At 44.3% G+C, this 24135-nt stretch overlaps 1 protein-coding gene across 6 annotated transcripts in view; it reads right to left on the minus strand.

Moving 5' to 3' along the window:
• Nucleotides 1-14906: 14906 nt before the first annotated feature.
• Nucleotides 14907-24135, minus strand: part of Nln (neurolysin (metallopeptidase M3 family)) — an 86624-nt gene continuing 77395 nt past the window's right edge. For 5 of the 6 annotated variants that reach the window (XR_873797.3, XM_011244699.2, XM_011244700.1 and 2 more), the window contains one exon: nt 14907-16937. Coding sequence is in view for 5 of the 6 variants with exons in the window: in XM_011244699.2 (XP_011243001.1) it covers nt 16803-16937 (135 nt within the window). In the remaining variant the exon portion in view is untranslated. The remainder of the gene's footprint in view (nt 16938-24135) is intronic. The other variant, NM_029447.2, reaches the window with a different exon arrangement.

Raw genomic sequence — 24135 nt, forward strand, 5'->3', positions numbered from 1 at the left:
AAGATGTTATTAGGCAGAAATGGAAATTTAAAAATATATAAAAATGAAGTACATGGTACTAGCATCCAATAGATGCTGTATTAAACGAGAGGGAAGTGATTGGAACTGGGGGTGGAGCCTGTTGTTCTGAGTCAGATGGCAGGGGTGGGGGGATCATGTCCTTGGTAAGATGAGTTTTGAGCTGAGATGTCACAGAAGTGGGCACACAAGTAATGTAGACATTAGGGAGAGAAAACAGCTGAGAGCAATGGTCCTGTGGTGGGTGTGGCTGGAGAGTCTGAGAAACTCACAGGAATTGACATAGCTGGAGAGAAGAGTCAGTGGGGGACAGAACAAGGTAAACTGGGAGCAGAGTGGGAATGACTGACAGGTAAACGAGGAGTGGGGTGGGGAGGATGACAGAGAAAGCTAAATGGGGAACAGGGGTCAAGTGGGGGTGTTACAGATACAGGCAGACCCACGGCCTTTGAAAACTTAGACTCTTAACTTGAACTATTAACTCTTAATAGGATGTTGCACAGAGTTTGGGGCAGAGGATAACTCCATTCAATTTGGGTTTTTGTTTGTGTTTTATTGTTTTGAGACAGAGTTTCACTATGAAGCCTTGGCTGGCTTGGAACTCAGAGAGATCCACCTGCCTCTGCCTCTGGAGATTAGCATTGGTTCCTATGTATAAGTGGGGCTGTGACTTCTGTTTGTTTACTAGTGTGTACCTCAAATACACAGTCATGCCGGGCGTGGTGGCACACGCCTTTAATCCCAGCACTTGGGAGGCAGAGGCAGGCAGATTTCTGAGTTCGAGGCCAGCCTGGTCTACAAAGTGAGTTCCAGGACAGGCAGGGCTATACAGAGAAACCCTGTCTAGAAAGAAAACAAAAATAAAAAATAAAAAAAATACATAAATAAATACAGAGTCATACATTTGCTAAATGTGAATTTATGGAGTATAAATATCATAGGTGCTGGGAAATAGAAAAATTTAAAAATCCAAAGCATTAAGACGGGTGAGGGGGTAGAAAGAGGTCAAGAGCTTTCACTGATCCCAGCTCTTGAGAGAGAGAGGCAGGACGATCTCTGTGATTTCTAAGTCAGCCTGGTCTATAGAGTGAGTTCCAGGCCAGCAAGGCTACACAGTGAGGTCCCGTCTCAAATAAATAAAAACAACAACAAAAAAAGCCATTTTCCTTTTGAACTAATAAAAAAGGTCTATATAGGCATATGTGAAATTTATGTGGTCAGATCTATGCATGTGTATATCACATATATACACACACCTGTATATATATATATATATTACCTGCTCTTAACGATTTTAATGATTTATTTATTTTTATTTTTTCTGTGCATCATTGTTGCGTATGTATGAGAGAGTCAGATCCCCTGGAACAGGAGTTGCAGCTGTGAGCCGTCATGTGGGTGTTGGGAACTGAACCCAGGTCCTCTGGAAGAGCAGTTAGTGCTCTTAATTGCTGAGCTATCTCTATAGCCCTGTTCCTGATATTAGTATTAGAGAAAAGTCTGGTTGTTTGCCAAGTATCCAGGACATACCAAAATTTTAAATGCTTTTTGTTCAATTTTTATGTATCTTTAGTTTGAGTTTTAAATTTTTATTTTACTTTTTTTATGTTTGTGTGTATTTCATCTGCATGTGTGTATGAGATGTGTGCCCAGGACCCATGGAGGACAGAGGACAGAAGAAGAAATTGGGTTCCCTGGAACTAAAGTTACAGATATAGTCGTGAGCCACCATGTGCTGGGAGTTGAACCCAGGTCCTCTTTAAGAGCAGACAGTGCTTTTACACGCTAAGGTACTCCTCCAGCCCAGAATTCTTTTTTTTTTTTTTTTTTTTTTTTTTTTTTTTTTGGTTTTTTCGAGACAGGGTTTCTCTGTGTAGCCCTGGCTGTCCTGGAGCTCACTTTGTAGACCAGGCTGGCCTTGAACTCAGAAATCCGCCTGCCTCTGCCTCCAGAGTGCTGGGATTAAAGGCGTGCACCACCATGCCCGGCTCCAGTTGAATTCTTAACAAAAATTATTTATCAATTATCTATCTACCTATTAATCATCTATCACCTATCTCTTTATGTACTTACCATGTGTGTGTGTGTGTGTGTGTGTGTGTGTGTGTGTGTGATATGTGTGTATCATGTCTGCCCACCATGGCACTTAGGTGGCGGTCAAAGGACAACATTTCAAAGTCAGATCTCACTCTCTATCTTTATTTGGGTTCTGGAGATTTGAACTCAGGTAGTCAGATCTGTGTGGGAGACTTTACCTGTTGAGCTAGATTTTCAATCCGCATTTGAATTTGAAAAAAAAAAGAGAGAGAGAGAGACATTTTCCCCAAAGCAAAACTATTTTAAAAACAAAAAACATGCATGTGACAACACAAGAATTCAGTTCTGAACAGAACTGCCTGGTATGTATGTTCTGGGATGTAGTGCCAAGGGAAGGCTGGCTGTGACGTTGCTGGGAGCCATGACATTCCTGCCCTAAGTACTCCCATGGACTTTCTCCTTTACCCTTTAGGAAAGCCCTCTCTACATGTGGGAACTCTGACACCAGACAGATTTCGGCATATTTGCAGTTTTGAAGTAAAGAAGACCATATTTTATGGGCAAACACATCTAACCCCCTTTCACATAAATGGCTAGTCAAAACAGCCTTGCCCTCCGCCGTTGAATGGAAATGAACTGCTTGGGGCTTCCTGCCTGCTGCTAGAAGAAACACAGTCACTTTTTATGTTGTAAAATGATCTGTAGATTTGCATAAAGTTTCTGGAAGTATTTAAAATAAACAAGTCAGGTGATTCTATTTTTTAAGACATGCAATGCATAAGGTTTATAAGGTTTTTATAGGAAGGTAAGCTTCATTCTGCAGGCCCAATAGTGGTTATCACTACGGTTTGCCTTTAAACGGCAGCTTGTAGTCTACACACATTCCTGTACACTGCCTCACTCCGATCTTCTCCTCTTCTTCCTCCCCCATTCCTCATTACTGTTCCTGAGTTTGCACGAGGTGTGAGGTGTCTGCAAGTTGGACGACGGCTTTGAAGAGTCAGTTCTTTCTGGCAAGTGCCTTTGCCTGCTGAGGCATCTCACTGGCCCACTCACTTTGAATTCCAGAACCACTCCACCAATGACCAGGGAAGACACTAAGATCTTGGTGTAGTGCTGAGGAACTGGAGCCACCCATGAATGTAACAGCTGGAAGGTTTGGAGTCATGCTGATCAAAACACCACACAGACTCCCTTTCTTGAGTCTGGAGGTGAGGCCTTCTTTGCTGACGTGGTCTAGCTCCACTCAATTATCTCCCTGCTACTCTTCCAGCTCCTCCCTTCAAGAAGGTTGGCTTCATTTTCAGTCTAGCGCTGCCATGGGGGCTGGGTTCTGGGCTTCAAATCTATACGCAGTCACGCCCGAGGAGGAGACTGGTTCTTTCCATTGCTTACTCTTGCAAATTAGGACTCTTCCTTAGAAGCCCTTAGTAAATCTCTCCTCAGTCATCACTGACCAGGCCAATTCCTGTTTTGCTTCCAAATCTATTATGAGCAAGGGACATGGGATGGCCTATCGGGGACTCTGGATACACGCTGGCATACATGGCTATATTGCCTGGAGGTGACTCTGCATACCCGGGCTTCTGTCTGTAAAGACAAAACAGGGAGTAAAACGGAATGCCGAACACTAGGCCCTAGGGAACACAGAGTCAAGAGTCTAGTCCAACACTTGAGGTTAAGCTAGGGTCTGAGGCCAAAGATGGGCCTCTGTTGAAGCTGCACAGAGAGAAAAGACCTGGATGGGGCTCAGAGTTATTACCATGCAGCCCCACAGCGGAGATGATGCATCTCTGTGCTTTTCATACCGTGACTCAATTGGTTCAGCTTTTCAGTAGGCTAAGATGCTTGCTTTGGCTTTTATAAGGATGTTCAAGAAATATCCTTTAATAAATTATTCTGGAAGTATTTATGAATGGGTTTTGCATGATTGATGTTCGGAAGTGTTTTTTTTTTAATTTTAAAATGTTTCCAATAATAACAAAGTTCAAAAGAAATCTTCAACATTCTGTATTTACATTACTTTGAATTACTCTTCCTCCTCCTCCTCTTCCTCTTCTTTTTCGTGTGTGAGTGTGTGTGTGTGTGTGTGTGAGTGTGTGTGTGTGAGTGTGTATGTGTGTGTGTGTGTGTGTGTGTGTGTGCACGCCCACAAGTGCATGTGCGTGCACAGTCATGCCACTGTGCCACGTGGAGGAAGTCAGGGGAAAACTCTCGGGAATTGGTTCTCTTCTTGTACCAGAACCTGGGGATTGGCGGAATCAAACTCAGGTCATTGGAATTATACAGCAAGCACTTTCCTAGCTGACCTATCTTCTTGCTCATGTACTAGGGGCTTTTAAAAGAAACACACACACACACACACACACACACACACACACACACACACACACCACCCTTTAAAACTGTAGCTGTAGTTGTGGTTTTCTGGGTATCGCGTCTGATCCTGTTTCCTTCTTTCTTCACTCAAGGAAACCACACATGGTTGAATTCAGTGTCTGTTTTTATGTCGATAATTTTATATTAGTACATACAGATGCAAAAAAAAGATGTGTGGCACCGTTTTGAACACACACATGCATTTAATGTTGAATAACGAATAATCTTAAAAACTTGAGCCTGCAGTGGCCCTTTCTGGCCAATGTTGTTTCTTAGTTGTATCAGTTTTCATGTATTAAAATGCAGCTTTGGTCTATATGTCCCATGTACACATCGCCTTTTGTGGTAAACCCAGTACATTCTCTGCTGCTCTGCAGATGGCTACTATAAACACCATAGCAGGTGGTCACTGTTGTGCAGTGGACTTGCTAAGTGCATCTGTCTTTCTTGTTAACAGGTAGGTTACCTGTCAATCCAGAAGGACGTTGATTTATCTTCTCCTACTCCCATGCATCTGAAACTCTCCATGTTGCTGAGCATATTTCATTACAGTATATTGGCAAGTATCTGTCTTTTCTTTACTGTGGAAGATTACAGTGGCTATTATAAACCTCTTCATTGTGATATTCCTTAAGTTAGCCTATTTTGTCTTTTGAAATATACTTGATTGTATGTTACACATAAAGAACAAGAGAAAATAAAGACAAATACATAGAATACCAGTTTCTTTCTAAACTGGAGAGACAAGCAAGCATCGCCCTGCTATCCCTTCTTCACCTGGGAACCATCTAATGTGATCAGAATGCTTGCATTTTTTATGAATGAGGGAATATATTCCCTCATTTCACTGGAGAAACCCCAAGAACAGAAGAGTTAAAAGAACAGCAGAGATGCACAGTGAGAGTAATTAGCATCCTGCAACCTGTGCAGCAGAGTCCTTGAACTTGCTCCTGGAATACAGAGATGACAATATTGAATGACGTCATTTTTGCATCTCTGAGCACCCGTCTATTTTTATACAGTGTCTGCCTCTGAGAGTCACCAGCACTTGGATGCGCTTACAGCAAGCTCCCCGAAGAGTTTCCCTGTTTGGTGGGAGGGAAAAGGCCGTGCCACTAAATCAGAATTTACACCCTAATGACTGAGGGAATGGAAAGATAATTAGCAAGCATGAGACCATATTTCCATTTTGGTTGAGGACGAAGGGAACATTTAATCCTATGGTGAGGGTGAGAGAAAGGGAGCCGAGGAGGAGGGGGTGGGCCCGAGCTGGGAATCCAGATGAGTTAGAAGAATAAGCACGTCCGATTCCTCACTTCTCTCTGCAGTGTCTCAGCATCAACAGAAATCCTCAAAATAAGAGTGTATTTCCTCTGCTCTAGGTGGCAGAAATTAGAGACTACCACAAAGGGTGGTGGTAGAGAGTGAGCTTTAGGGTCACAGAGAAATATTCAAGGTAAGAATCATGCCGGATGCAATCATTTCCAAGATCAAAGGCAGAGGCCTCTGATTTGGGAGACCTCTTTATACTGGCTGTGAGTTTTCAGAGGCTCGGGTCACCAGAGAAGCAGCCAGTTTGGAAATATTGTGAACTGTCGTCAAGCCTGCTGAACAGTCCCTCTCCCCTTCTCCCACGAGGGCTCATTTTGGTGATGCAACATGGAAATCTGACTACACATGCATTTACCCACAGAGGGCAGGGCGGTCTCATGAGGTCTCCCCCTCCCGCTGCCTGTTTTGTTGCAGATGAGACCTCACTATGTCCTTTAGGATGGGCTGGAAACTGACAAGCGCCTGCTTCTGTTAACCGAACACCGGGGCTACAGGCACGCGCCACCAGAGCTAGACTCTAAGCTCTCTTTTCCGTCATACCTGTGATTATATGTGGGTAGGAAGCTCTGACAGATCTCTCAAAATAGATAGACATCCTCTTACAGGGCTTTTGAAGATTAAGACTTCTGCTTGGTGGTGGTGGTGGTGGCGGCGGCGGCAGCGGCGTTTCTCTGTGTAGCCCTGGCTGTCCTGGAACTCACTCTGTAGAGCAGGCTGGCCTCGAACTCAGAAATCCGCCTGCCTCTGCCTCCCAAGTGCTGGGATTAAAGGCGTGCGCCACCACGCCCGGCTGAACCTCAGCTTTCTTAAGTGACTCCCCAGAACTACAACTGCCAGATCACTGACTCTAACCTTCGAGAACCAGTGTCTTTAGTGCGCGTTCGAGAAACACTCCTCTTAGTGTAATGACTTCATTCCTGTTACCCTAATGGAATGCAGCAGGCGTGCTGACATTTCCTTCACTGGCACCAGAGAAATGGCCGTGTTGCTGTTCTAATGTGCCCCAGCTGAATTTTGACAGGGCACGGAGAAACCTGCAAGGTTTTAACACTAGTTACACACACTTATAAAACAAGGTGGCTTTCCTGGCTTCCTCCCACCATGTTTCAAGAGAACTTCCGTAGCTGTGGAAAGGGAGCAGTTTGGTTCTTTCTAGAGCAGGTTCTTATTTTACTTAAAACTAGCTGAGTGAGGAGCTGGAGGGATGGTTTAGCAGCTAAGAGCATGGACTGCTCTTCCAGATGACCTGGGGTTCAATTCCCAGCACCCACATGGCAACTGTAAACCCAAGATCTGACACCCTCACACAGACAGACATGCCTGCAGGCAAAACATCAATACACAGAAAATAAAAATAAATCAGTTTTAAAAAAAAAAACTGGCCGAGGGATTTTAGGTTCTAGATCGCCTTCTCTCTTGGGAAGTCTGTCTCTGTGCTTTGCTCTGTGTGTGCGCACCCGCCTGCTTTTGCATTCAGTAAAACTTGGCCGAGCAGTGGAGAAGCAAAACAAAGCAAAAACTGTCTAGTCGGGGGCTGCGAGCTGACTCACTGAATAAGGGCACTTGGTGCCAAGGCTGGTGACCTGAGCTTGCTGCCCAGAACCCACATGCGAGAAGGAGAGAACAGGCTGCCACACTGACATGCACTATCACACATGCACTGTGGCATATATTTGTTCACATACAAAAATGCACACCCACAAATAAACATGTAACTTTAAGGCGACCCGGCAGGTTGATGAGGACAGTGGTCAAGGTCTGTGATCACGGCACCTAGGAGGATGGCTCAGCGGGGGCGTCAAGAGCCCTGTGACACCCCAGTTTCACAAAGTGACACCCTCTCAAAATGTAAACAGACAGGGCACGTAGCTCAGTGGTAGAAGCCTGTGCAGTACAGGCAAGGCCCTGTGCAACATGCAAACAAAAAAACCAGAACCAAGCACAACCAGCTGATGAGGTATGAAAGGCTACAAAGCCCTTTTGTATTTATTTAGCACAATCGTTTTCATTTCCAGCGCACAGGCAAGTGCTCTGCCGCTGAGTCACATCCCCAGCCTCGTGACAAATATGTCTAAAGGGAGTTTCCTTTACATTTACCCTGATTCTTCTAAGCCTCTCTTTGGCCTGTAGGCATCAGAACACTGATTGGTATTTAGGGCTGGCATGTTGTGTTAAAAAAAAGCCCTACCCCATTCCCATTCCCCAGTTAAGAAGCATCTAGAGGTGTTATGCAGTGTCACCAACATCTTCCGCCCCAGACTTCTGCTGTGTCCATGCAGATTATCCCAAGCCATCCATTTGTGTGGGGGACTCTGGAGAGAAAGGAAGAGAACAGAAGAAGAGGTGGGGAGAAGGAGGTCTGTCTTGGGGCTGCTTGGATCAGAGAGCATAGCTTATCTGCTAAGTGGTGATGTGACTGCTGTAAGCAGCCTTCAGTGGGAATTCTGAACGTGGAACTTCCATTTCCTTTAGAAAGACACTACCAGGCTGCTTCTGTTCTCCCCAAACTGAGGGGGATTTAGAAAGGACATTGCCAAGTTAGGACACTTTGTGATGGTTTGTATATGCTAGGCCCAGGGAGTGGCACTATTAGAAGGTGTGGCCCTGTTGGAGTAGGTGTGTCACTCTGGATGTGGGCTTTAAGACCCTCATTCTAGCTGCCTGGAAGTCAGTATTCTGCTAGCAGTCTTCAGATGAGGATGTAGAACTCTCAGCTCTGCCTGCACCATGCCTGCCTGGATGCTACCATGCTCCCACTTTGATGATAATGGACTGAACCTCTGAACCTGTGAGCCAGCCCCAATTAAATGTTGTCCTTATGAGAGTTGTCTTGGTCATGGTGTCTGTTCACAGCAGTAAAAACCTAAGACATCACCTCAAATGACCTCAGAAAAATGTCACCAATCAGGGACTCTGTCGGAACATGGTCCAAGAATGGAGTCATGTAAGGAGAATTCTGAGTACTTGTGAGAAAGGCCAAGAAAACAAGAGCCTGTGACCTTAGTTTCTTCAAAGCACAGAATTGTTCTTGGACTGTGTCTTCGTGCTCTCCCCAGGTGTAAGAGATAGGATGAGTTTACTTCAGATTATTCGTTAAAACTGGCTATCGTTGTTTGTACGCCTCTATGGGCATCATGATTTTGCCACTCGTGTGGCTGGCCTGCCATGCGTGGCTTGTCTTTGTAACCGCACTCTCCTCATGTGACTCCCCTTAGTCCTCAGAATATAAACTGTCAGAAGTTCTGCTGATGTCCTCCTCAGTCTTAGGCTCCACTGTCTCAGGTCCCAGGGCCTCCAGAGCAGTGACAGGACTCTACAGAAGGAAGGGCACAGTAGGTACAGTTGTGGGAAGGTCTTTCATGGCACCTGATCCCAGCTGGAAATTCCCAGGCTAACTGGGACCCTAACTGAATAAAGCAGAATCGAACAGTGTGTGTGGCTGAAGATTTTAGAATGGAAGCCGAGGCTGAGTGAGCCATGTGACGCTGAGAACAATGATCATGCTGTGTGTCACTACGTGTCAGTCATTCCATGTTTAAGACCACAGAAGGGCGTCTGACTGGGGACAAAGATGACAAAATGTATCTTTTGCTTTTTTCCACTTTGTCCTGGACACAAAGGCACGGATGTTGGCTTTGTTCTGGGATGAAGTCTGACATTCCTTCTTGGACCTACCCGGTCATTAACACAGAGAGAACATGCCTGCCTGCAACCACTCCCACCACTCTCTGAAAGAGTGATCTTCCTTGTCACCCAACAGAAGAAGAAGCAATATAAAGGGTATCACACTGGACGGGGCCTTTATTTGCCAACCATCACTTTTCCTTACTTATTTTTACCTTCTCAGTGTTAAACAACTGTAATAAATACTACCAGGACATATGGCTCCTATTTGACAATACCTGCCAATATTTGAAATACAGCTATCCTTTGAGCCAGGATTACATTCTTTAGAATTTATCGACCAGATAAACTGGCAGATGTGGAAAACAATGCTTCCCTGAAAATAACCTTGACAACGTTATATAAAATGCCCAGAGACTAGAAACAGGGTCAGTGAGGAAAATTGCTTGGTTGGAAGGCATTTGCCGACCGCTTGAGAGGCCTCAGAGTTGATCCTCCTCAATACTGAAAGCAAAGCAAAACAAAAAGCCAACAGAGAAGAGACGATGTAAATATTCATCAGTAGAGAGATGACTACATCACCACACACACACACACACACACACACACACACACACACACACGGAATACTAGGCAGCCATTGCTTGAAAAGCAGATCTCTAAATACTGAGCACTATTAATGAAAGATGTGGATAGGTACGGCCTTGGAGTGTGGGGCCAGGGCATAGTCTCGTGTGTGTGTAAAGCATCTCTAGAAGGATGTGAAGACTACTAGTAATACATTCACCTTGGGGGAGAACTAGACAGGTGAGAGACAAGGGCGGGAGGGAAACTCACTCTTCACATCGCCCCTTTAAACACATTTTGGTTGTGATCTATGCAAATCTTTTCCAAGTTGTGATGTATGTAAACCGTTTCCAAGGTTTAAATTATTGCTTAAAGGAAACAAGAACACAGCTGAAAGACAAAACCAAGGCACTCCATGAAATTCCAGTTTAAGGAAACAGAAGGAAATGGGCTATACATTTAAGGTCTGGTCTTTATCATTGCCACGAGCTGTGAAACTGTTGAGCTTCTGTAAGTGGTCGCTGACCTGCTTAATAAGGCTCTATTTGCATAAAGGAAGTCACAGGTCCTAGGCAACGAGGAGCTGAAGCACTGGCGTGCTTTTCCTTTGACTCTTACAGCAATGGAAATTACTAACATTGACGGGAGCAAGGATTAAGGAATCATGACTAATTCTGAACAACCTCTAAACAACTGCTTGTCCTAACTACCTCTTTTCTGGCTTCAGTGGTCTTGGGGTATTTAACACCCCCGAGGTCAGGGAAGACCCTGTATTGTCCCTCTGATTTAGAACACTGTGATCGCAAAATGTTTTCAATGAACATTTGTGAGCCCTTTGTCTAACCAGCATGGAAAACCATGAACCATGAACCATGGAAAAGAGGGGAGGCAAACAATCATTTTGTTAGAAAAGCCAGTGGTGGCAGATGGCATGGTAACCATTTGAAATTCTATGGCATAATGACAGGATTGTGGAATAAACTAGGGTTAGGTGGAAAAAAAAACAACAGAGAAAGATGTGCAATATATATGTTTGTACTATCATTTATTTGAACACATTATGAACTTATTTGCCTTCTCTACCACAGTGTGAGGATTTAGGGTGGCCATTTTCATTTTTCATCAGTTCTAGGGCCAGTGTGTATTGGGTATTGTATAGTCTCTGGCTTAAAAAACAGAAGTTCAAAACAAGTTGTCTAAAACAGTAGGTTTTTTTTTTTTTTTTTCTGACTAGAGATTTTCCCATGCATGTAAATACTGTTCATAATTCCAGGGCAATCATGGGATATCCTCCCCCTCTGCCTTATTCATCCAGCAAATCAGAGATTCTCGGTTAAGAACTTGTGAGGTTTAGGGGTTGGGATGCACTTTGGCGATAGGGTACTTGTTGGTCTGGCATAAGTGAAATGTGCAACTTGACACAGGATCATCTTTTAAAACATGGGGACCTCAATTGAGAAAATGCCTTCATAACATAAAGCTGTTACATTATATAAAGCTGACAACCCTGTCAGGCATTTTCTTAACAAGTGATTGATGTGGGAGGGCTCAGCCCACTGTGGGTGGGGCCACTCCTGGGCTGGTGGTCCTGGGTTCCATAAGCAAGCAAGCTGAGCAGGCCATGAGGAACAAGCCAGTAAGCAGCATCCCTCCATGGCCTCTGCATCAGCTCCTGCCTTCAGGTTCTGGCCCTGCTTGAGATCCTATTCTAACTTCTTTTGATGATCAGTGATGTGGAAGTGTAAGCCAAACAGACCCTTTCTTCTTCAAGTTGCTTTTCATGGTGTTTTATCAAAGCAATGGTAACTCCAACTAAGATGTGAAGCTCTAGGTTCAATCCCCAACACAGAGGAAAAGTCCTACCTTTAGAATACACAGCACAGAGAGGAAAACCTCTAGACCCATTTTAAAGTTTTGCTTCCTTTGACAACTTTATGTACATATATTGTCCTACTCACTGTCTTATTGCTGTTCAGAGACACTATGACCAAGGCAACTCTTATAAAGAGAAATGTTTGTTTAACCAGGGACTTGCTTACAGTTTTGGAGGCTTAGTCCATTATCATTCTGTCATGGAGCATGGAGGTACAGAGGCATACATGGTGCTGGATAAGGAGCTGAGAATTCTGATCCCCTGGTAGAAAGGGAAGAGAGGACTGGGCTTGGCAGGAGCTTTTGAAGCCTCACGGCCCATTCCCAGTGATACAGTCCTCCAACAAGGCCACAACTGCTCCAGCAAGACCACACCTCCTAATCCTTCTCAAACAGTGCCACTCCCTAATTACTAAGCAGGCAAACATAGGAGCCTTTGGGGGCCATTCTCGGTCAAACCACCACACATATATTTGGCTATTTTCAACTCACTACCCTTTCATACCCTCCAATCCTGCTGATAATCCTCCCAATGAGGCCTCTCCTACCCTCATTCCTTTTGACTGTTTTGTTTTACTTTAGAATTTCTATAATTTTTTTCTTCTATGAAAGCTTTCTTTCATCTCCCTCATACCCTAGAAACTCACTACCTCTGAAAAAGGCCTTCTTGTGTACAAAGGTACCTCTATTAGCTATAAAGTTATTTCTTTTTATAATATAATCAATTAATTGGTGCTGTGGATTAAACCTAGGACCTCAAGCGTGTATTCCACTGAATTCTACACAGTAGGATGCACTTATACATTTCAGTTGCTGTAGAAAATGCAAAAGGTAATTTAAGAGTGAACGTTTACCAACGAATACTTGCTAGCTCTTCACTGATAGCTGAAGACTGGAGGGCCGTGAGCAGGAGCAGCCAGGATCCCAGTGTAGAGGAGGGCTAGACCAATGGGTGCAATGTGCCATGAGACAGCTGCGTGTGGAGTCAGTATGGGGCGAGTAGAAACACACTAAGGGAAGAAAAGTTAACTTTTATTTGTGTTGAAGAGCTTTCGCCTCTATTTTGGCCACAGTCAACTGTTAAGTCTTCCATCCTTCATTCCAAACAACAGACTTTCTCACTGCTGTGAGCAAATGCAGGAAAGTTCAAAGAAGGGATTAGGAGTTGGGGGGAGGGGCAATGATTTCAGAAGACCTAATCTAATGAGAAAGGGAGGGTGTGATGAGACAGAGCGACTCACACTGTGGACATCAGGGCGCAGAGGCCTGCTCTTCAGGTTTCCCTCTTCCATTTTATTACACGTGGACTCCAAGGCTGCTGAACATAGGTCTTTCCTCTCTTAATCCATCCTGGAAATTTTTTTTGTAGACACAACTAGAGGTTAATCTACTAGGGGTTCTTGAATCAACTTGACTATCGATGTCAACTATGACATCAGATTCCAGGGAAGCCTGAGAAGCTCCAATTGAAGTTATGCAGGCTAACTACAGATAACTATGACACGAACTATAACCGGTCTGGTTGTAGCATAAGGGAAGCTACACTATGTCAACGCCTTTTCTATTTGTGTGTGCACATTCATGTGCATTTGTGTGTGCCAAAGTACATGTTAGAGGCCAGAGACTGATACTGGTTATCTTCCTCTTATGTTTTGAGACTGGTCCTCTACACTGGGACTCGCGGATTTGTCTAGGCTGGCCATGGAGCTGGCTTGTTTGCTATCCCCCTAGCACTGGGATTGGCACAGTAGTAGCATCTCTTGCCATACCTGGCTTTTCTGTAGATGAAGGGGTTCACGTTTGCCCAGCAGGTATTTTATCCAGTAACCCATATCCCCGGTTCTCAGTGCCCTAAGATGCAGAACACGAACCTGTCACCCAAGTTATGTCTCCCTGACCACTACAGAAAGAAACCTCAAAGCTTACCTGTGGAGGAAATGTCTGTAACACCCATGGAGGACACAGGTTCTTTATGAACCCTCACAAACAGCAGCAGAAAGCGTCTCAGTCAACAGTTAGGAGCTGTTCCTCATACTGAAGTCTTCTATTTTCTAATTGTACCTTTAAGCTCCAACACCGTTAGCCATGACATCAGCTCTCCCATAGTGTGTAAGTATTTGAAACAGTGAGAATTCACTTGAGAATTCACTCTCCAGACGAACTTTCCTCTTGAGGGCTATTTCCAAAGTCATCACCATATTGTTGGTTTCTCAAACACTTGTGATGCTAATTAATACAAGCCTGCTGAAAATGTAGTTCTTAGGATGGGTCATAGTAGCCCATTCCTTATGGGAGCTAACCATATTGGGATCCAGAGGGACTTTCGATCTGGATACAAACATCTTCCAGTTCCCTCTTCAAAGGCTTTGTGCTTCCCACAGGCCCCTCCCTATATGTGCTAAACAGTGAACTGCTACTGATATTTGGCTAGAAGGTCACCAAGACTTTTGGTTGCCAAGTCACATCATCACAGTGAGGTTTTGCCTCTACCTGACAATGGGACTTGATTAATTTTGTTTTATGTTTGTCTTAGTAGAGGAATCTTTCAATTTTAATAACATGTTCATATATAACTATTCCAGCTGTTATTTATATGTTAGTATTTTTTAGTGGATTTTCTTGCTTTTAGCCAAAGGACTTGCTATTCCCCCTCTTTATTCAATAGCTAGGAATCCACTTAGCCAAAGTTATCCAGTCCTATCTCTCAAGCACAAAGGTATGTCAACAGAGACACCAAGTACCTTGATGGGCACAGTGAGCACTTTCTATAAAACTTTCTTAGGTATCCAGCTTCTCTGATGACAAACGCTGCAGACATTGTACCTTGGGAAGAACACTTTAGAGCTGCCTCTGGGTATCTGAAAATCGCCGGTGGAAAGCTTGAGAACAGAGGACGAGCACAGCGGAACAGGGGTACCAAACCTGTTCCTTATGAGGAAATGGAACATGCAGGAATATCCAACCAAATAGAAGCCCAAGCAGAGGGTGGTGGCATCCACCTATAAACACAACACGAGGGGTGGTTGCGCGGCTGATTCGCTGTGCCTTTAACATTAAAAGACAAAAGTACTGTGAGCTCATTCTCACGGACAATGATGTCACTTTATTGTGTGCAGTCAGTCTTTTACACACTGGCTATTAGCTTTTCCAAGTAAAGTAAGATTTATGATGAAGTTATTTTTGAAGGAGACAAACCGGGCAATAATAGAAAAAGCTGAAGAGAGTTTTTTTTTTTCTTTCTTTTTCTCCTTTTTTTTGTCTGAAAGTAGGAAACAAAAATGGGGGTGGGGACAGATGTGAGACGCTTCCAGAGGTTTCTACCACCACCATAAAAGCAGCTGGGAGAGCATAGCACTTGCTAGCATGGGTGAAGAAGCCGGAGGTTTGATGCCCAGCCTTGTAAAAATCAAATCAAACTACATAAACAAAGGGCTTCCCTGCTGTGTACCAGCTCTTGGTACTCTGTATAACTTTATTACACGACATAATATTTTATTGAACACAAAGTCCACCGGGTCTAAAGAACAGACAGGCTCTAATTTCGTTTCCTGCCAGGAAAGTCATTCCTCAGGTATGTGTGGAGAAACAACTCAAAGCCCTGTGGAAAGTCCGATCACAGCTCATTTACATTTTCTCCTCTCTATCCTACTTGGCTTCCGTTTGGAGTAGACTCCCAAGGCTAAAATAATGCTGTGAGCTCACTACTCTGAGCTGGAAACTTAGGTCCCAATAAAAGGAGTTGGAGATCTGGAGGTTCACTTAACAGTCGCCATATGAAACAGCCTGCTGGACAGCCTTTTCCCACAGCTCGGTTGCCCACGGAACACTTGGGAGCAGCTGTTCGCAAACGCTCTGCTCCAACGCACTCTTTTCTGGAGTTTTCAAAGCTAAGTTCCAGTGGATGTCATCTCTCCCCCTGGCACTTCAACACACTGTGACTACAGGGCCGACCTACCACTTTCAGGGAGGCAAGGTCAGAGTCTTATTAGAAACGTGAGAACTGAGCTGAGTGAGGCAGCTCACACCTGCGCCCCTAAGGCTTGGGAGGCCGAAGCAGGGGAATTACCATGAGTTCCAGGCGAATCTGGCTCCATGGTGAGATGGTGCCTCAAGCAAACAAAATAAAAAAAATATATATATATAAGCAAAACAAGCAGAAACAAATACATAGCAAATACTAAAAGTCGAGAACCCAAAAGATGCCTAAGTTCTCTGCTTCTCTCACTGTGACTGCAACCGAAGACTTGACATTTGAGCTTCTAGTGCAAGACACAAAACTTATATACTAGGCCAGTTGAAACAAAATTTAAAAATATTATCTAAATAATAATATTAACTTTAGAAATTAAATTTTAGAAGGGAAAGAACCCCAAATCTAAGTGGAGCTATGTAAGTAAGTGTGACAGAAGCCGAGAATCACAAAGCTCACTACAAAAGACAAACAGCATTGAAGTGTATCCTGCGGGCCTTGACACACACAGGCAAACTGTCACTTAGTTGTGAGGCAGAGGGTCAAGGTTGACACAGGGCTCTGAGAAAATATTTACCAGAGAGAACATGCTGATTCACTTATCAGTCCAGGAATCTCAAGTATAAAACTTCAAGATATAAGAAAGATCAAATTATATCATGTATGTGATTCAATTTAAAATGTCTTAGCCCTCTTACATTATATTATCTGGATTATAACAGTAAAAAAATCAAATTACAGTCATATGAAACTTTTATCAAAAGAAATCAAATCTGTTTTTATGAAACTTTATAGTACAATTATTTTTAGTGGGTCTTTTCTTAGGTCACAGTATTTATAATTCCATTTACATCTGTATAATTTTTAAAATGAAGAAACAAAAGCAAATGAATAGAAATCTAAGTTTTCCTTTGTAAAACTGCCTTCAGTCTCCAGGCCGGCACCACATGGCGGACGGTGTTGGCTTGTCCTCCAGCCACGGACAGCCCCCAGCGTCCCTGCTTTACGAAGCATTCAGGCCTCGACTCATCAGGAATGCTTTCTGGTTTGGCTCACGTTGCAAGAAATTCTGGAGCATGTCCATGCCGTCCAGGGACCCCCCAGGCTTCAGGATTAGGTTTCTGTATTTCATTCCAACCTAATAAAAGAAAACATCATGCCTAATAACTCACGGGCCCAGCAATCCTCCAGATCCCCAGACACAAGGGAGAGAGAGGTGAGGGCGAGGAAAGGGGCTTCAGCTCTACTCGAGTCTAGACAGTTCTGCTCACGCAGCAGCTCGCTCGCTCCTTCCTTCCTTCCTTCCTTCCTTCCTTCCTTCCTTCCTTCCTTCCTTCCTTCCTTCCTTCCTGTAGTTAAGAGATTTGGAGCTTTAGCCTCAGGCCTGAATTCCCTGTGGAATATTAATTATTGTCTCCTGTCCTTAGATTCTCAGCTGTGAGCTGACAATGAAGGCAGGCAGGGACACCAATCAGCCAAACAGAACACAATTTGCTACTGCCAGTTAGCCCAGTTCCAGTGTGATTCAGAAGGGCTAGCAGAGCAAGTGTTCCCAAGGCTATGGGGCTGCATGTGCTTCGGAGCAGGAACTCGGCTACTGTCAAATGCCTTCAGGTATTTTTATAAGGGGCTCACGAAAAAACAAAACAACCCCCCACAAAGAAACCTAAGCAGCATTCTTGTGGATGGCTAAGTGACAAGTGATTCTGAGGGGTCAGGAGTGGAAGGACAGAAGTTTTGAGAGATGGAAGTCTGGAATTTGAAAACAAACCACAGTTCCTCTGTTTTTATTCACATGAACATCCGAGCAGACATGTTGAAAGAGAACAGCTGCTGCTCAGCGTCACATAAGCACAGCTCAGATCCTTCCACTGCTCTGGTAAGGAGTCCTAATTCTAGATGTGCATATAAAATAAACGGATATTGCTCACGTTTATATTTATTACGTGATCTGACCAATAGGAATGATAATCCTTTGGGGTACAGGAAGAGCTAGAGAATCGCCAGAGATTAAAGTAGTTTCAGTTTGGACTGAAAGCAAGCTGCTGTTGTTGGACCATCAGAGACTTAGCTACTATGTAAAATAAAGCACGAGTGAAATGCACTAAGTTGGACAGCAGCAAACCTAGCTAATACCCTACGAGAGCCATGAAATAAAACTTTGGGGTTGTCTTTGTGCATGGGCAGGAATCACTTAAAACTTACAAATCATCTAGCTGATTCATCCACTCTTTTGATGCTGAGACAGATGTAATCAAAAGTTAGAACGTTTATACCCAAGTACCAGGCAATGGTATTAACTGGAAAAAATTGCAAAACAAAACACACACACAAAAAATCTTAAAACATTTTAGGTACGTTGGTGATTCTGTTATAAGCTGTCATATTCATAGCTATTCTCAGCTGCATGCAGTCCAGTGTGAGCTGCTCACCCCTGATGCAAGCTCACATTTAATAATCTGAATTCTAGTAAGGAGTAAGCAATTAAAGTTAGTGTTTGCTTAAATTCTCAGGCAGCAAGATCAATACAATTATGAAATACATATTTAACTTCTCTATCAACAACATATAAAAAATATTTAAAAGTGAAATTAGTATCTTTGGGTCTCAGGTTGGCATCAGACTTGCTATGCAAGGGATGAGTGTGGTCTTCCGACCCTTCTGTCTTTGCCTCCTAGGTGCTGGGATGACAGGCCACTATTCCTGGTTCATACTGTACTGGGGATTGAGCTCAGAGCAAGTGTAGGCCAGGCAAGTTCTCCGTCTACTAACTGAGCTATACCTCTCCAGTCTAATGAAATTCATAAATATTTGTTTAAACACTTCAACCAAGACACAGTGGTGTGCACCTGTACTCCATGCTACTGGGGAGGCGTCACTTGAACTCCATTGTAACCACAATGTTATCATTTCATCATGTAATCTCCCCCCTTCTCATCCTCCCCACACAGGGGTGCTCTCTATAGCCCTGGCTGGCCTTGAACTCAGAGATCTGCCCACCTCTGCCTGGGACTAAAGGTGTGCACTCCCACTGCTCCACTCAACCTGTAGAATTTGTATGTGTCACTGAGCTCTGCTGTTTGCTGTGTTTACAGTGATAGCAAGCCCGCGCCTGCGCTCCGTTTTGCGACTGCACGCACAGACACAGGGCTTGGAGCACAGCGGAGGTTAGGAGGATGTGGAAATGGGCTCATACAGTGCTGGGAAGGAGCACAGCAATCTTGCTGCTTTATTTATAAGCAACCTAAGAACCTGAAGCCACTGCTACTGAACTTCTTAGAAATTGTGCCAACGAGGATTTGGAGCTGGGTTTAATCTGTGTTGTTTTGATATGTTGAAAAAAATAACACGTTTAAAGAAAATTTCTTACATGATCAGCAGTAATACCACCCTTCCAACAGTAATTGAGACTCTAAAATACAACTGGCTGTTGTTGTCATAGGCTCCATCATTCTAAGAAGCTATCAGAGCTCCTTAGTCCAAACACACCTCCATTTCCTTCCCCCTCCCTCACTATTGAATGTGCTTCAGTCTGACCACTGTTTTGCATTAATGTGTGGAGCAAGGAAGGCCTGTGCTCTCTGGAACAATGGTATTATATAGCACAGACAATGCAAGTTAGACTTCTAGAATTACAGCAATATTTAAAGCCTTGTACTAAGGAAAACTTCAAACATATCCTAAGGGCATAGAACACAGGATAATGGCACATACATCTATGACCCAACCTCAATCACGGGTCATGAGGTGACAAACAGAACCTCTGTGCCTGGGCTATTCAGTCCCTGGGATCTACACAAATCAAATCCAGGGGTCTCTGAATGTGAGGCAAGCATTTACTCAACTGAGCTATATCCTCAATGGCCCATTATTATTGTTGTTACTGTTATTTTTGAGACAGGAATTATAAAGTGTAACTTCGTCTCTGATTCCCTCCTGCCTCAGCCTGCCAAGCAGTGAGATCACAAGTGTGTGTCCCTTTACACTTGGCAATAATTAGTATTTCTTCAAACTCCAAGCCAGCCAAGGCTACATAGTGAAACTCTGCCTTCAAAAAAAAAAGGCATTTATACCTCAAATATTACAGAAAAAGAACAACATATTAAGACATTGACCAAGATGCAACATCTGACAAAGTTCTCCCCCAACTGCTATAGTAGGGAGTTTCATGGGAAGGGAAAGGAAGCACGGGAAACTGGCGTGTTCACCACTGTGAAGAGATGGCTCAGGCCAGCTCTGCCTGCAGCCACGTCAGAGTGGGGCACTGTGTAGTCTCAGAACATGTGGCTCAGCACAGCTCAAAGTCTTCCTCTGCTTATGCCTCCAAACAAGTTGATTAAATTTCCTCAATTATAGAGCAATGTTCTTTTAATAGTTCCATTTCCCTTGTACTGAAGCTTTGAGAAGAGTTTAAGAGTCATTTTGGTAACCGGACCTAGCTTTTTTTTTTTTTTTGTTAAGGAAAGAAAAGTAGTTGAGCGACTTTTAGTTTAAAAAGGTGCTGCGCACCTTGAGAAGCATGGTTGGTGACATTGCCATAGGTGGAGTCAGAGAGGCAGGGAGAGGAGCTCTGAGGTCCTCTGGGAGATTGCAGTCAGATCCTATCAGCTCTCCTTGGAAGGGAATTCAATCAGTGGCCAGAGGTTTAGAATCCTCAAAGAGCTGCACCTATCTTTTGGCACTATGAAGGCCCTTTCTAACCCTGAGGGTTTCTAAGGCAAGGTTAGGCTAGGAGTTAGGCCCAGGCTTGAACTACGGCTTGATTCATTAAGTACACGGTACTCAGCTTCCTTATGTATAAAATGGGAATATGCTGTCCTTATACTTTCCAGGCTGTCAGATGCATAGTGGGATTTGATAACTCCTACCCCTGTAACCCTCCCCAGGCAGTTACTGATCTATCTCTGTTCAGGGAAATAAATAACTGCATTCTTGTTTGGCATTTCCTAAAAATTACCTGTCTTCTAATAAAGCTAAAAGAAAACACAAGAGAGTGCAGCTCCACTATCAGTGAGGAAGAACAGATAATTCAGGAAGAATATTAGGTAGAAAAGAGAAGGCCTTCACTTATGCAAGAGTACAAACCTTTTGAGGCAATATTTTAATAGCAAATGTAATTACCCTAAGCAGGATGCTCATTGCTTATCAGTTATGAAAACACGGACAGGACAGTGGACTGGCTCCCACTAGCTTTGTATCCTGGAGCCAGCATACATGATAACTTTCTCGTAGCCTTTCAACCCAGCCACTCCAGGAGCAGCGCCAGACTTGTCTCCTTCCCATGTGCAGTAGAGTGAGTGCCCTGCCCAGGACAGGTGAGGTCACCTAGGCACCTGGCATAGTCTCCAGCTGTCTGCACAGTGGACTTTGAGATGTTTCATGGCTCACAGTGCCCTCCCTGTGGCGCACCCTGTGTTTTCTCTGAGGGTGAGGTGATCTCGGGGAGAGGGAAGGGAAGACCAAATGCCTTTGAGGAAAACAAGGTGGGAAAGAGAGGAAGGCTGTGGAGAAGAAAGGCACCTGACTTAAAGGTTTCCTAGAAATCTCATTGCAAGCTCCAGCTAGTGAGGACAGAAAGGAAATGGAGTGGGGCAGGAGAGACACATCCTTAGCAGCACTGTAAAAGTTTTGAGGGTAAGTCAGTGGAAGAAGTGGGGGGACCAAGAATAAGGTCCAATATAGATACAACTTTAAGGTAGAGGAGACACAAGGTGAGTAAAGCAATCTCTTTTATGAGAGCCTCCTGACCCAGAAGGGAGATAAGAAATAGATAAGCAGGCAATGGGTGTGGTGGTCCACACCCACAGTTCTAGTACTTGGGAAGCCAAGGTAGGAAAATGGAGAGTTTGAGGCTAGTCTGGGCTCCACAGGAAGACTTGTCTCAAAACAAAACATAAGGTAGGCTACTTAGTGTTTAGTATTAGGCTTAGTGTATTTGTGTTCTAGTGGAATCACAAAGAAGGCTATTTAAAAAAGAAAGAAAGAAAAAGGGGAGAGAGAGAAAGAGAGAGAGAGAGAAGAAAGCTAAGCCTTGTGGCATAGGCATGTGATTCCAGTTATTTGGGAGGCTAAGGCAGGAGGATCACAACTTTAAGGCCTGCCTGGGCTGCCAGGTTAGACTGGGCAACTTAGTGTGGCCCAGTCGCAACCTTGGAGGTAAAGCCCTATAGCCCGGCATGGAGTGCTTACCTAGTGCTTTGGAGGCCCCTCCAGCAGACAGAAGAACAATCTCCTGCACTGGCCGGAATTCAAGACTTGCAAAGCAATCAGCCGACTGTGTGGCACCCCAAGGCAATCCCAGCAATTGGAAGGTTTAGGCTAAAGGAGCACACATTCAAAGCTAGGATAGTAGGGTGCACAGTCAGACTCTGCAGAAGGAAATATAATCACCTCCACTCTTACTGTCTCTTCTATCACCCACGGCTGTTAAGGGGCCAGAGTTAACACAACAGTGGTTGTACAGAGACACAGAGGAGTCAGAGAGGAGAACTGGATCTCTGTGAGGAACACTCTCACAGGAGGTAAAAACACCCCACATCCTCCTGTAGCAACACAGCACAGCAGGAACTGAGCTAAAATTCTGTTTAAAGAGTACTGGCAGCCGGGCGTGGTGGCGCATGCCTTTAATCCCAGCACTCGGGAGGCAGAGGCAGGCGGATTTCTGAGTTCAAGGCCAGCCTGGTCTACAAAGTGAGTTCCAGGACAGCCAGGGCTACACAGAGAAACCCTGTCTCAAAAAAACAAAAACAAAACAAAACAAAAAAAAAGAGTACTGGCATCGTTAATATTAAAATCTCCATCAGGCTATCCCTTTCCAACTCAAACATGATTCTTCCTTGTACGTTATTGCATGTAAGATCTTCCTATGACACCACAGACTAAAACATAATCGTTGAACAACCTTGATTTTCTCCGTGTTTCTTTTGGAAGCAATGCCTGGTTCTTCTCCTTTACTGATGCAAGAAACAAAGCTTCGAAATTTCTCTAAAACGGAGGAAGGCAATTCTGGCAGAAAACAGCAGTAGTCTCTGAGCCTGCAATGTCTATTACTTCTTGGAAAAATTTCCCACAATGAAGTTGCCTTATTTAAAAAAAATGGCCCTAGTTAAAATGCTCCCTTTTTTCCAACCCTATGCTTAGGGGCTGGAGTTTGAAAGTACACTCGGTGAACTGAAAGATGCCCTGCAAGAGTGCCAGAGCTGGCGGAGGGCACTGACCCCAGGCAGCTTGCCCTCTGTCAGTAAGACAACTGCCAGGGATGGAGAGGTCACATCTGCAGTGACAGCCTCTCCATGTTCTACTACGAGTGTGTGCATGCCATGTGTGTATGTGTTTCTAAATGTATGTATGTATGCATGCATGCATGTATACGCATATGAAAACATCAATGTGAGGCCTTGTATGTGCTGTATGCACGTGTGTAGATTACAGGTCAATTCTGAATGTCTTGTCAGTTCCTCTCTAGAGATTTGCAGCAGGTCTCTTACTAACCCTGCAGTGTACTCATTCAGCTAGACTGGCTGGCCAGAGTTTTGGGGCCTTCGTCTGTCAGTGGTGGCTTACAGATCTGTGTTGTTGTACCTGGCTTTTATATAGGTGCTGGAGGTGCCAACTCATGTCCCCACACTTGTAAGGCAAAGATTTTACCAACAAAACCATCTCCCAAACCTGAATTTAGGAATTAAAAAAAAAATAAGCTAAATAAATAACTAAAATGTGGTAATTATTCACTAGAAAGAATAATATGAAAAATGACAGAGACAACACAGGGAACGTAGCTTGAGGCTGCCACAGGACAGGGGCCAGTTCTGACCCTTGGAGAGATGTCCCAGAGCAGAGGGAGACAACTGCACCATCAGTCAGTCAGCACTGCTGCTCCGTACTCAGAGGCTGCAGGCTGACATCGGACTCGGCTGGGTTTGGTTTCCCGTGAGCAGGAGCCCTCTGCAGTGCAGCTTGCCAGGGTATGAACTGCTGCTCAGAGCAGACCCCAGGCTGTGCAGGACAGCAGATGTTCAAGCGAATGCCTGGAGATGCATTTCTGTAGAGTGTGACCAATGAGGCCTCCTGATCCCAGGCATTCCCGGGCTTGGGACTGAGTCCTTACATGTCCAGCTACCTTCTCAAAATGCTCCCAACACGCTGGGGAGTGTGAGGCCTCACGCCAGCAGAGCTCACGTGACAGACTGGCGATGGTTCCCATGACTTCAGACCAAGTGCAGCACTGCTTACACTATAAAAATTCCCATTGTTACTCTGCTTATGTAACCAACCCTATGTGTGAGACTGAAGGCAACCCAGACCAAGTAACACCACCTTCTGCAGTGCTGGCTGAT

Source organism: Mus musculus, chromosome 13 (genome assembly GCF_000001635.26).
Source record: "Mus musculus strain C57BL/6J chromosome 13, GRCm38.p6 C57BL/6J".
NCBI lineage: Eukaryota > Metazoa > Chordata > Mammalia > Rodentia > Muridae > Mus > Mus musculus.